At 45.3% G+C, this 14,455-nt stretch overlaps 1 protein-coding gene across 3 annotated transcripts in view; it reads left to right on the plus strand.

The window, feature by feature from the left end:
- The window catches only part of TAPT1 (transmembrane anterior posterior transformation 1), a 58,990-nt gene extending 45,759 nt beyond the window's left edge, over nt 1-13,231 (plus strand). Inside the window, exons 9-14 of one of the 3 annotated variants that reach the window (XM_060188298.1) lie at nt 5,095-5,204; nt 6,202-6,261; nt 6,610-6,678; nt 7,501-7,577; nt 8,782-8,942; nt 10,669-13,231. In XM_060188298.1, the coding sequence (XP_060044281.1) occupies nt 5,095-5,204; nt 6,202-6,261; nt 6,610-6,678; nt 7,501-7,577; nt 8,782-8,942; nt 10,669-10,886 (695 nt within the window). In that variant the 3' untranslated portion in view covers nt 10,887-13,231. The remainder of the gene's footprint in view (nt 1-5,094; nt 5,205-6,201; nt 6,262-6,609; nt 6,679-7,500; nt 7,578-8,781; nt 8,943-10,668) is intronic. The other 2 variants (XM_060188299.1, XM_060188301.1) reach the window with 2 other exon arrangements.
- Nucleotides 13,232-14,455: the final 1,224 nt, after the last annotated feature.

Here is a 14,455-nt window from a genome sequence, read left to right on the forward strand (position 1 = left end):
GTACCTGGGTTCTGGGTTCTTAATGAGCGTCCATGGGGCAGTCGTGGGCCCGTGTAGCTGGTCCTGGCAGAGCCACAGACACCAACATGACCGAATCAGGCTTGTGCCAAAGCACAGCTGTCCCTGAAGTCTGCCAACAGCTGTATTCTCTTTGCTTCTCTTTCAACCTACTATCTTAAGTCATCTTTATTATTGTCATGGAAGAGATTATGATAAAAAGGGACACTTAAAGTTGGCGGATTCACTATTCCTTCCACTCTTTATTCTTTGTTTCCTATTTTTATTTTTTAATTTAATTTATTTATTTTAAAAAGGACACATTAACAAAACCGTAGGATAGGAGGGGTACAACTCCACACAATTCCCACCACCAGATCTCTATATCCCATCCTCTCCCCCTAATAGCTTTCCCATTCTTTATCCCTCTGGGAGTATATGGACCCAGGGTCATTGTGGGTTACAGAAGGTGGAAGGTCTGGCTTCTGTAATTGCTTCCCCGCTGAACATGGGCATTGACTGGTCGGTCCATACTCCCAGCCTGTCTCTCTCTCTCCCTAGTAGGGTGGGTCTCTGGGGAAGCAGAGCTCCAGGACACATTGGTGGGGTCCTCTGTCCAAGGAAGTCTGGTTGGCATCGTGCTGGCATCTGGAACCTGGTGGCTGAAAAGAGAGTTAACATACAAAGCCAAACAAATTGTTGAACAATTTTGAACCTAAAGGCTGGAATAGTGCAGATGAAGTGTTGGGTGGTACTCACTACAACTGAGTATTGTGTACTTTTGCTTTCAGGAATATATTTTGTCCTAGTTTATGGGTAGGTGTGAACATATGCTCTATCTCAAGGGACCTGGTCTGTATCTAGGTTTGGGGACTTTTTTAGGAAATGAACCACCTGGGATGGAGTTAGAGAATACTATGAAAGGAAAGGTCTCATCCGAGTAATGAAGCTGAAGGGTTGTCATTCCACACCTGAAGTCTCTGGACACAGTCTGAAGTGAAGCATGCTGAGGTAGCACTCATTGCGTTGATTAGGTTGCTATCGGTGGATGCAATAATATTTGATATGAATTGAGAGAAGCATGCAGGAAAGTGATCCCCACCTTAAGGTTCCAGGACTGGGGGAAATATGGGCTCTGTAGTGGAAATGTGAGGTTCCTGCTGTCTTAGGGTTTAAGAAAGCAATAGTTATTGTAGTTATTGTTATCATCACATTATTTGGTAATTGGGTTAACTTTGAAAAGTCCCTTTGTTAGGATTTACTGTATAATACCCAACATCTTTTATATAGCTGTGCCACCGGTTGCTTCTGTTCTCCCTGGTCTAGGTTTTTGAGAGAATCAACACATCAAAGATTCAGCCTATGTATTAAAAAGACTCAGTCTGTACTTTAAAAAGTTTGAGACGTTCAATCAGTTTTTCCCCCTCTCATATTAATTAAATAGTGATTTATATGACTACAATTTAATAGGAGTGTACATAAACACCATTCCCACCACTGTGTCCTATCCCACCCATTCACCCCACCCCCACCCCCGACGCCCTGGGAAGCCGAATGTCCATGCTCACCCTCACCCCCACCACAGGGTTTTTACTTTGGTGCCCTACTGTAGATTTAGTCAAATCCTGCTTTAGTTTCCCTTTCTGTTCTTCATTCTCAACTTTTGTTTATGAGTGGGATCATCCCATACTCATCTTTATCTTTCTGACTTAGCTCACTTAACATAATTCCTTCTAGCTCCATCCAAGATGGGTCAGAGAAGGTGGGTTCATTGTTCTTAATAGCTACGTAGTATTCCATTGTGTATATGTACCACAACTTTCTCAGCCACTCATCTGTTGTTGGGCACCTGGGTTGCTTCCAGGTTGTAGCTATCATGAATTGTGCTGCTATGAACATAGGTGTACACATAGCTTTTTGTTTGGTCGTTATGGAATCCTTGGGGTATATCCCCAGGAGAGGAATTAGTGGGTCATATGGAAGGTCCATGTCTAGCCTTGTGAGAGTTCTCCAGACTGCTCTCCAGAGAGGCTGGACCAATTTACATTCCCACCAGCAGTGCAGAAGGTTCCTTTGTCCCCACAGCCTCTCCAGCATTTGTTGCTGCTGTCCTTTTTGATGTATGCCATTCTCACAGGAGTGAGGTGGTATCTCAGTGTTTTCTTTATTTGCATTTCTCTGACAATCAGCGACCTGGAGCAGTTTTTCATGTTTGTTAACCTTTTGGATCTCCTCTGAAGTGAATGTTTTGTTCATATCCTCTGTACATTTTTGGATGGGGTCATTTGCTTTTTTGGTGCTAAGTTTGCTGAGCTCTTTGTATATTTTGGTTATTAGTCTCTTATCTAATGTATGGCATGTGAAGATCTTTTCCCATTCTGTGAGGGGTTTCTTTGTGTGATAGTTTCTTTGGCTCTGCAGAAGCTTTTCAATTTGATATAGTCCCATTGGTTTGTTTCTGCTTTAGTCTTCATTGCAATTGGGTTTGTTTCATCAAAGATGTCCTTGAGGTTTAGGTGGGAAAGTGTTCCACCAATGTTTTCCTCTAAGTATTAGTTTCTGGTCTAATATCCAGGTCCTTGATTCATTTGAAGTTGATTTTTGTTTCTGGTGAGATAAGATGGTTCAGTTTCATTCTTCTGCATGTTTCAACCGTTTTCCAAGTACCATTTATTGATGAGAGCCTCCTTCCTCCATTTAATACTTTGGGCCCCCTTATCAAAGATTAGATGTCCATAGGTGTGTGGGTTTAGTTCTGGGCTTTCATTCTGTTCCACTGGTCTGTGTGCCTATTTTTGTTCCAGTACCATGCTGTTTTGATGATGATGGCCTTATAATACAGTTTGAGATCTGGGAGTATGATGCCTCCATTTCTGTTTCTTTTCCTCGAGATTGCTTTGCCAATTCTAGGTGTTTTCTGGTTCCAGATAAATGATTATAGTTTTTGTTCTATTCTCTTAAAGAAGCTTGGTGTGGAACTTTGATGGGTATCACATTAAATTTGTATATGGCTCTGGGGGAGAATATTCCTTTTGATGATATTTCTTCTTCCAATCCATGAGTATGGGATGTCTTTCCATTTCTTGGTATCAGTTTCTATTTCCTTGAATAGTGACTCATAGTTTCAGTATACAAGTCTTTCACTTCTTTGGTCAGCTTTATTCCTAGGTATTTGATTGATTTTGCTGCAACAGTCAATGGGAGTGATTTCTGGATGTCTTCTTCTTCAGATTTAGTGTTTGCATAAAGAAATGCCACTGCTTTTTGTACATTGATTTTGTAGCCTGACACCTTGCTATTTTGCCTAATAACTTCCAGCAGTTTTCTGCTGGATTCTTTAGGTTTTTCTATGTATACTATCATATCATCTGCAAATAGTGAGAGCTTAACTTCTTCCCTTCCAATCTGTATTCCTTTTATTTCTTTCTCTTGCCTGATTCCTATGGCAAGAACTTCCAATACTATGAGTAATGGTGACAGTGGACAGCCCTGTCGAGTCCCCGATCTGAGGGGGATGCTTTCTGCTTCTGTCCATTGAGTATGATGTTGGCTGTAGGTTTGCTATATATGGATTCCACTGTCTTGAGGAAATTCCTGTCTATTCCCATTGTTTGTAGTGTTTTGAGCATGAATGGGTGTTGGATTTTGTCAAAGGCTTTCTCTACATCTATTGAGATAATCATGTAGTTTTTGGTTTTGCTTTTATTGATGTGGTGAATGACACTGATTGACTTACGTATGTTGAACCAGCCTTGTATTCCTGGGATAAATCCCACTTGGTTGTGATGAACAATCTTTTCAATATGCTGCTGTATCCGGTTGGCCAAGATCTTGTTTAATATTTTGGTATCTATGTTCATCAGAGATATTGGTCTGTAGTTTTCCCTTTTTGTTGTGTTCCTATCTGCTTTTGGTATCAGGGTGATGTTGGCTTCATAGAAGGTGGAAGGGAGTATTCCTGTTTCTTCGATTTTGTGGAAAAGGTTTAGAAGTACAGGTATTAACTGTTTCCTGAAGGTTTTGTAGAATTCATTTGTGAAGTCATCTGGTCCAGGACTTTTGTTGTTTGTTTCCTATTTTTAAAACCACAGTACCATTGTACCATTGTAGAAGCTTCTCCTACTTTCCCAGAATCACAGATAATATGAAAGCAATGCTGTTTTGAAAGTCAGACACGTTGCTATACACTTTCCCACCACCACACTCATTAAGAAGTCTCCAGCGCCAGCGAGATAGCTCATCCGGGAGGGGACTTCCCCCAGGTCCAACCAGGACCCTTAGGACACAGACGCCCTCTCTCTCTGTGTCACTCTTTCTCTGTCTGCAAAAGTCAGTCCAGAGTGGTAAAGCCCTGAGCAAATAAGCTGAAGAAATAAGGCAAACTCTCTGGGTTTGCTTTTTATCGCAAGAGCGGCCCCCATAGTGGTCTCCAGTCCTGGGCTGCCCAGCCCCTCCAGTTGGTTTCTCACTCTAGCATTGTTCTTCCTCGTGTCTACATCCTGCTTCAGGGTCTAAGGAGATTCATCTGCTTGAACCGTTAAAAACAAAACAAAACGTAAACAGCCGGTACTTGGTACCAAACTGACTTTCCAACAAGTGTCGTAAAGGGCGAGCAGATGCAACAGATCGCATCTCCGTGACAGGGAAGTTATTTGTCAGTATCTTAAGTCATAGTGACCAAACAGGAAAGCCAGCCTGTCCATAGCAACAGCACATGTGGACCCTTCCGTCCTCTCTGCTATTTCCAGTTCCACTGAGGCAGCAGGACGGTGAAGGGATTTTTCTCTGAGCCCATTGAGTCGGCCGACCAGCACGTTACTGCCTGGGGGAAGGCAGGGGCCTCTCCCACCCCTGTGCCCTTCCCTCAAGCAGCACCTGGCAGAGACTTCCTGGATGAGCCCCCCTTGGACTTAATAAGATGGGGTCCCCTCGGGAGTTCATTGACTACTCGTTCAGCTCTGTATCATGACTGAGCTTCATAGTTGTTCCCTGTGGAGACTCCAGATTTCTGTGGTGCCTGTGACCCAGTGGATCCTGTTCTGAAGTATAATTAATTATCCTTTTTTTTCTCCCCCCACCCACCCCCTTCCTTTGCAGATCACCTCTGGGTGTTGTTTCCAGATGTCTGTATGGTGATTGCGTCAGAAATCGCCGTGGACATTGTCAAACATGCCTTTATCACCAAGTTCAATGACATCACTGCAGACGTATGTACTGTAACAGGCAGCCCAGTGCTCAGCGTCTCTTGCCTTGTACCATAAAAGCATAGAACAAGTCTAGATGCCTGGTGATTTATGAAGAGAATAGCGCGCTACCGTTATTTTTTGAAAGGTAGGGTGGTAGCTTTTAGTTTCTAAAAAATGACCTCGATCCTGAGAGTGCACCAGCTCAGGATTCAGCAGTCCAGATTCTTTTCTTTCCGGTGGAAGTACTGGCCAGTAGATGTCAGTGTCGCCAGCTCAGAATTGTCCCAAACCATTCACACTGTCAGAGCTGTGTCCTTGGGCTTCTTAACATCAGATGGCTCCTGTTGAAGGCATTAATTAATTAATTAAAACTCTTCCTGTGGCTAGAGTTAATATTTTTTTAAATATTTTTTTCTGTGGTTATAGATGTTTCTGGTAAATTCTAGAAGCATATATTCTTCAGAATTTTCAGAAACAGCCGTGTTGCTCTTTACAGTTCAGTGTGTGCAATGTAAGTTTCTTCACTCTCCTCACTCCCGCCTCAGTCCCACGTGAATAAAAACGTCAGCAGTCGTCTGTATTTTATTAGAGCGAACTTTGTCTTACTTGGCTACCTGCTATTTCATTTCCAAAATTAACGTCCGGTGAATTCAGTTTCAACTGCTGCAAAATTATCTGTTTATGGGTTTCTGAACACTTTAGTATCATGTTTCAGTATTATTTTACATGAATTTAAAGTAACCTTTCCAGTAAATTCTAAAGTCTCAAGATGGTGATGATTGGCTATTTGGCCGTCTTTGGAAAGAAACCCTTCAAGGACGTCTGAACACAGCAGCTGGTGGAGTTACTGTTTTGCCCTTACTGGAGGAGAACAAATAGGGAAACACTGTCCAGGTGTCTGCTCGGTGATCAGCACCCAGCTCCTGGTGAATTATTAAACGCTCTCACCCAGAAAGTCTAGGTCCACATTACCTGCTTGTGCTGTACGACTTCATAGTTCACTTTTATTTGCCTTTAGGTCTACAGTGAATATAGAGCCAGCCTCGCTTTTGACCTTGTGAGCAGTCGACAGAAAAATGTGAGTATTCTGCCAGAGAGAGTCTAAATGAAGTTACTGGACAGCCCTTTAGCATGGAAATCTACACAGACTTAAACTTCTTAACTTCTCTCTGTCACAAAGACGAAACGTTTCCAAATGAATAAAAGTCCTGCTAATACTTAAATTAAATAGACTACACCCCATCTGTAGAGGGGAAACCCCACAAAGCAGTGAAGCCGGGCAGTGGGTTTTTCTTTCCTCCTCTCTCCCCTTCCCTTTCCTCCTTCTCTCTCCTCCTCTCTCCCTTTCCCTCTCGAGTTCTCTTGTACCATTTGCGAGTGTGCTTTCTGACTGCTATCTAATTTCTCTCCTCCTTTCTCTGTCCAGGCATATACAGACTACAGTGATTCTGTCGCCCGGAGGATGGGGTTTATTCCTCTCCCACTAGCTGTTTTAGTAAGTTATAATCTCCCCCCCACACACACACCTGCCTTTTTTTTTAATTCCTGCTAATCATCATTTTAGAATATGGTGATAGCCGGTATTATACGTGACGACACAGACTGTCAAGAAGTGGATTCACAAGTTTGTTCCCAAAGAACCTGACATGAAAACTAAAGATCCGCTTGGCAAAGGAGTCTGTCCTTGGTTGTACTTCTGTCCCTTTGGATTCTTAGCCAGCTATTTAACAGAACGGCTTTTCAGAGGGAGTACTCTGTTTCTGCACGTGAGCTCGGCAAAGCTTTTCCTTTGTGAGAGGAGGCACTTGGGGGTGGGATCGTGTGGCCTCCGGAGTACACTGAGGGAGTCTGTCTGGGCAGCACCAGCAGATCTCAAGGGCAGTTTGACAGCGCCTTGCTCTGACACCAGTTCCAGGTCTACACTGATCGATTCATTCTTGGACCTGACAGAAGCAGAGAGAGAGAGAGTGAGTGGGAGACTGCGGCCCTTCAGTACAGTCAGGGCCTGGCCCAAACCTGGGCTGTGCACACCGCAGAGCTGAGCACTGACAGAAGTAGAGAGAGAGTGAGTGAGAGAGAGACTGCGGCCCTTCAGTGCAGTCGGGGCCTGGCCCAAGCCTGGGCTGTGCACACCACAAAGCTGAGCACTACCCAAGTGAGCTATTTCACCTACCCCCATTTCTGAATTTAGCCAGAAGCGGTAGCTACGTGCCCGAAAACTTAAAATCGGTAGAGAGAGAGCTTGATTTGAATATGGACTAATAACTGAGGATGTTTGTCTTGCTTGTGTGTGTTGTTTTGGTCTGTTTCCGGCTAGCTCATCAGAGTTGTAACAAGCTCCATTAAAGTGCAAGGAATCCTGTCCTATGCCTGTGTCATACTCTTCTACTTTGGGTAAGATTTTTCTCGAATGTACTTTTGACCGTACAGGACAGGACAGAGGCGCACTGCCGGGGGGGGGGGGGGGGGGGGACACTAGCAGTGATCAGATCCTACTACTGACACTCATTCTAAGGGCCACGTACCATCCTTACTAATGGCATGGTGGCAGGGCCTGGTGGCAAGAGAGACAGCGTGGGAGTCAGAGGGCCCAGTTCAACTAAGCCATCTGAGTAACTACTTTCTTTACCACAAGGGGATATCTTGGACAGATTTCCTAAATTCATACTACAAGAAGAAATTGTGCTACTTAGAAGCCCTGTTTGTTGTTGTTGTTGTTGTTGTTGTTTGTTTTCGTATACCAAGGCTTTGTACCTGCACAGTTTGACCACTCTCAGAAGACTGTTTTTCTTTCTTTTTAAAAATATTTAAAACAGGGGCAGATAGTAGTGCGCCTGGTTAAGTGCATATACTAAGCACAAGGACCCGGGTTCAAGCCCCCGGTCTCCACATGCAGGGGGAAGGTTTCATAAATGGTGAAGCAAGGCTGCAGGTGTCTCTCTGTCTCACCCCCTCTATCCCCTTCCTCTTCTCTCTTTTTTCTCACTGTCCTATCAAAAGAATAAGCTAACCCAAAAATAATAGAATAATAATGATGACAATATTTAACATAGAGGCACAGGGCGAGGGAAGTGAGACAGGAGAGGCGCCACAGCACCTGTCATGCCTTGTACCCCCTGTGGTAGTGGGGACTTGAACCCAGATCTTTGCGCTTGATAAAGTCTGCACTCCACTGGGCATCTCTCTCCCAGCCCCTGGCACTAGACGATTTTATATTCGCTGTTCTTGGGATTGTTGCTGTTGTTGTTGTGGATTCAGAGCCTCACTCATGCACTATGGCAAGGCTCCCAGCTTGCTTTTTCATTTAGAGAGAGACACACGCACACATCACCAGGGCTTCCTTCCCTTGGTCCTGTGGCACTCCCATGTGGCGCTGGGCCACAAACCTGGACCACGCTTGTGCCACGCGACATGCCACCCCCTTGAGTGCTCTTGCACCCTCTGCATTTTTCTGCCCTTATCACATTTCAGTCCACAAATGCAGATTGACAGAAAGAAAGTGTACTCACGCACCACGCTGACACGTGGGGTATCGTGGGGTGGCTGTCCGCTCGGAGCACACGGCAGCGGTGGGGGCTTGTGTCCTTTCTGGTTCCAGGCTGATATCCCTGAAGGTGCTGAACAGCATCGTGCTGTTGGGGAAGTCGTGCCAGTACGTGAAGGAAGCCAAGATGGAAGAGAAGCTGTTCCACCCTCCCCCTGCCAGCACTCCAGGCAAAGCAGCCGGCAAAGCACAGAGCAAGTGCAAGCCCTCCCCAGGTAGGCTGGGCTTCTGCTCGCAGCCCTTCTGCCAGAGTGAAGTGTTGGGGGAGGAGAGAGCCCATGCCCATCGCGTGGGCTTTAGGAAGCTGAGAGGAAGTGGTTCCTACAACAGTTGAGCTTTCCCTATCTTCCACTCCCTTCTCAGTATCTCTCAGTCCTGTCAAATAAAGTACTGGGGAGGAGGGTAAAAATGACTGTCAGAAGTGGTGAATTCATAGTGTTGACACGGAGCCCCAGCCCTAACCCTGATAGCAATAAAAAATAAAAATAAGGGATCCAGGTGGTGGCGCACTTGTTTGAGTGAGTGCACATGTTTTACAGTGCACAAGGACCCAGGTTCGAGCCCCTGGTCCCCACCTACAGAGGGAAAGCTTTTTGAGTGGCAGTGCAGGTCTACAGGTGTCTTTCTCCCTGTCTCCCCCTACCTTCTCACTCAATTTCTGATAAATTTATCAGTTTAAATAAATTTTCAATTTATCCGATAAATAAAATTTTTTAAATTTAAGAAATAAAAATTAGAGGGGCGGGAGAGAGAGAGCTGCAGACCTGCTTTACCACTCACGAAGCTTCCCCTTGCAGCTGGGAAGCCAGGGCTCGAACCCCAGTCCCTCCCATGGTAACTTACATGTTCACTCAACCAGGTGCACTACCACTCAAACCCTCAGGTAGTATATTTTAAATAGATACTGTTTATGGTTGTCACCTTTACCTCAAGGGTTGAAGATGTGATTCAAAGCTGAGTAGGCCCCAAGCCCAGCATAGCTGCCCCCAAACCAGGTGGCAGGACCCCTGGCTCCCCCAGGAGCATTACCTAGTCTCAGGCACGTGGTGCCAGGGCTGAAGCCTGCGTCACACACACAGCAAGGCGCATACCCCACCTGTAGGACTACCCCACCACCCTTGTTTCTCACTTCTGAATTGGCATCTCTGGGTAAGAAAGTGGGGTGCTGGACCAGTCAACGCCCGGCCCGTGTTCAGCAGGGAAGCAATTACAGAAGCCAGACCTTCCACCTTCTGCAACCCACAATGACCCTGGGTCCATGCTCCCAGAGGGATAGAGAATGGGAAAGCTATCAGGGGAGGGGGCGCGATATGGAGATTGGGTGGTGGGAATTGTGTGGAGTTGTACCCCTCCTACCCTATGGTTTTGCTAATTAATCCTTTCTTAAATAAAAAAATTTTTAAAAAAAGAAAGAAAGTGGGGCGCTGGGGCCGGGCCGTGGTATGCCTGGCTGAGCACACGTGTTACCATGCATGTCTGGAGGTGTCTATCTTTCTCCCTCTCCATCTCTCCCTACCTTCTCGATTTCTCTCTGTCTTTATCCAGTAAGTAAATAAAACATAAAGAAAAAAGGAGAGAGAGAGAGGAGAAGAAGAAGAAGACGAAAGTGGGGGCCAGGCAGTGGTGCATCTGGTTAAACACAGGCATTACAGTGCACATGGATCCAGGTTCAAACCTCTGGTCCCCACATGCAAGGAGAAAGCTTCACGGGTGGTGAAGCAGGGCTGCAGGTGTCTCTCTCTGTCTCTTCCCCTCCTTCTCTCCCTCCTCTTTCACTTTCTGTCTGTCTCTATCCAGTGATAAATAAAAAAAAATATTTTGGAAGGGGGACTGTAATCCAGCATGTCCCTTGTTGTCTCTTGCTGTAATCCGCCTGGCTGGTGGGTGGCTCTTCCAGCAGGAGAGATACCTTGCTGACTGCCTAGCTTTGCTTCCGCACAGAGGAAACCCTGTCGGCCTCGGTCACCAGCCAGCCCCCTCACGCGAAGGAAAATGTCGTCCCCTTACTCGTGACGAGCAGCTCTGACCAGTTCCTGACGACGCCCGATGGGGACGAGAAGGACATCACGCAGGAGAGTCCGGAACTGAAGCACAGATCCTCCAAGAAAGACTTGCTGGAGATAGACAGGTTCACGATCTGTGGGAACCGGATTGACTGAGCCCAGCAGCTCCGGGCAGCGGGCGTGGGGCTGCCGGCTCAGACACACGCGACAAAGGGCACTTAAAATATTTATTTAAAAAACCTAAGTTATTCATGGGAATCGAACCTGACTGTCTTCCGGCCGCGCAGTGGGCGTGGTGGGCCCGGAGCCCGGGCCACAGAGCAGCGGGGCCTCCAGGCAGGACTCGGGGAGAATCCGTGGGTCCAGCCGCCCTCCTGCCAGCCCTAGTGTGACTGACTCCGCTCTGTCCACCTGGGCTTCCAGAACACTGACTATTTCCTCGAGGCCTCTGCAGTATAAGGATGAACCTGGAAAACTGTGAAGCTTCTGCCATGCCATGACCTTTTCCAGTCTCCGCCTGCTCTCACAAACAGTTCTCCAGCCCAGTCGCATCTGCCAAGCATCAGACAGATACGAAGTCAACGAAGGGCGAAGGTCCGAAGCGCCAGGATGCTCCTTGGGGATGTGTCTGAGCTCCTCAGGATAAAAGGCTCCCTAAAACAAGGCATGGTGAATAGTGGCATCTTGGAGGAGAATGGCAACGTCCCCAAGCCATTTTTTGTATTTAAAATGCAGATCAGTCTATGAAGGTCCCTGAGAAGATGTTTCCTAATTTGGGGGAGTTTAATCCTTAAGTCAGAATGTGAGCTGTGTATTATTTAATTGCAGCGGATAAACTAGAAATTCCCTGAGAAAGAGGCACTTTTTTAAAAAAATATATATATATATACTGAATAAGCAGAGCAGTGTTAATTTTAATGTCTAGTTAACTGGTTTCACTTTAAAACTAATTGCTTCATGAATGGTCACAGAGATTGGACGTGAAATAGGCAAAGGGACTATCACTACGGAATGTGTTGCGTTCAACTGGGTTTTTAGAGTTCAAGATTTTTTAATTGCTGCTCTCAGTAGAACAGGTAGCCTCGCCTTGCCTGGACTCACAAAACGCAGCCATCTCTCTGTTTGGGATGTCTTGGGGTGCCTGTCCAGGGCGGGTCTCTTGTCACGTGGGGGAGCTGTGACTGTGGGGGCCCTGTGCAGGGATGGGCAGGCATGTTGGGAGGGTGTCTGTGGAATGTCTGGATGCAGGGGAAGGGGGGCAGTTTGAGTGTGGGGCAGCATCTGAGTGCAGATGTCGAGAACAACCAAAAGGTGCTTGTTGGTTTTGTCTGTGATGAGGATTTCACTTCTGTTTGAGAACTCCTCTGTGTCCTGTGTCCCCTGACAGGTCTGCCCAGCTCCTCCCACCTGCAGAAAGTTTTCTGCGTTTCCATTAAACGTTCACAGCATCTCACATTAGAACGGCCAGCTGTGACTGTTGTCTGCTCTGGTGTTTTCATTTCAAAGTTCAGCTCTTGTGCCAGTGTTTTCAGGCAGCGGACAGACAGAATAGAAATCTGAGGGCATTTTGTCTGTTTCCTGGGTGAAATTTAAGGGAAGCTTTAATACTCCGAGTTGTTGGCTTCAGAAACAAAAGTCTATATGAATGTTTTGCATAAACCAGAATCATCTGAAGAGTATTGTTCAAAGAAGGTAAAAGAGAAAAGTATAGAATGCTTCTGTGAAACTAGCAAAATACTAGCAAGTATTTTAAGTTAAAAATGAAGTTTTAATTGTTTTATGTATGTTTCAATGAAGCTCCTGTAAAGTTTTGTTATTTTGTTGTTGTTGTTTACCACCTTCACCACTGAAAGGAGCATTTTCCACAGGAAAGGGGGAAAAGTTTGTGGAAATTGTTGCCAAAACTGGCCCTGAATGGGGCAAGAACATGGTTCGGGTAAACTTTGTAGCTCAGCTTGAATTACTATGTTTTTGTGCTGTTTTTTTTCAGGAGGTCTTCATTTCGTTTTGGGAGTTTGGAAGGATGCTCATCTCTTCTGTTAAAAATGGCATTCAATACTAATTTTATAAGTGCATCTTGTGTGAAACTCAATAAATTTCAATTTTGTAATCTTTTCTTAAAAAAAAAAAAAATCACTGGATTTCTTTTACAAACCTTTACCCTTCTGTCTGAGTGATTCTCCCTTGCTAGTAAAGAATGCATTTTAGTTTTCAGATGACAGAACTAATGTGAATTAGTCGGACTTCACTGTGACACCACGTCTGATTTTTGTCTGTGAGAAAAGCAGACAGGCTGAGTCTTCATCAAAGACCAGCTAATATCTCTCAGCAGATGAAGGTCCTTGCGCATCACAAGTATCAGTGTCAGGAGATGTGCTTTTTCACACCTGGGAGTCAAGTGCAAGATGGTGCTGTACTTTAAAAATGAAGACTAAGGTCCAGAGTAGACTAGAAATAAAAACGCCAAGCATCATGCAAGTGCTTGTCCAAATTTTCTCACATATTTTGTCTAGCATTTCGATTCTGTGTCCTCCGGTATATTGATCATACATACATACGAATGAAAGAAATGTGTCTAGTCAGGTCCTCAGAATTTTCCCTGCCTCTCAAGGCGGTTCAGCACAGAAGGAAATAAAGTCACAACATGATCAGGAATCAGCCTGCCTTCATGTTCCCGTTACATGTGCGCATTTCACCAGAAATCTGCTCTTGCTACCTGCCTGGAGCCGTTCTGGGTGCTAAGGTCAACGATGAACAGACAAATCTCTGTGCTTCCAAACGAGTCCTCCATTCCAAGTCAGTGAAGGTACATCTGCAGATAAATGGCCTGGTGCCTCAGTGGTCTCTCAGGTTTATTTCGCTTTGTTTTTGATACTTTACTTTTACTTATAAAAAGGAAACACTAACAAAAACCATAGGATAAGAGGGGTGTAACTCCACACAATTTCTACCACCGGGACTCCATCCCATCCCTTGATAGCTTCCCTATTCTTTATCCCTCTGGGAATATGGACCCAGGGTCATTGTGGGGTGCAGAAGGTGGAAGGTCTGGCTTCTGTAATTGCTTCCCTGCTGAACATGGGTGTTGACAGGTCAATCCATACTCCCAGTCTGTCTCTCTCCCTAGTGGGGTGGGCCTCTGGGGAAGCGAGGCTCCAGGACACATTGGGATCGTCTGCCCAGGGAAGTCATATTAGCATCTGGAACCTGGTGGCTGAAATTAAAGGGTTAACATGTAGACCCCCCCAAAAATTGTTGCCTTATCATGAACCTAAAGGCTAGAAAAGTTCATATGAAGAGTGGGTGGGGGTCTCCATTTTGTAAATAGTTAGCAGTCCTATTTTAGTTATAGTCCAAAAAGCCCATGACTATACTAGTTTTTTGTTTGTTTTGTTTTTTTCCTGAGCCTGACATCTGATACGCAGGTGGATCTAAGTTATTGTCTGGGGAGATGATGTCATGGCTGGACAAAGGACCAGAAACTGGATCAGGTAAGAGAGTAGCTCTCAAATATGGGAAAGGTGTATAAATATTGTTGACTGTAAACTCCATCGATTTAATCTGATCTGGGGCCCATATTCAGCTTAGGAGCCTATGTGACCTCAGCATCCCTATAGATCTGAGCTCACATCCTGTGGTCATGAGTAGGAACATAGAAAGACCTAAAAAGACTCCATGAAGTTCATAATGAAATAGTATCTACTTAGATACCCTCCTCACCTACT

This window comes from Erinaceus europaeus, chromosome 3 (genome assembly GCF_950295315.1).
Source record: "Erinaceus europaeus chromosome 3, mEriEur2.1, whole genome shotgun sequence".
In the NCBI taxonomy this organism is placed as follows: domain Eukaryota; kingdom Metazoa; phylum Chordata; class Mammalia; order Eulipotyphla; family Erinaceidae; genus Erinaceus; species Erinaceus europaeus.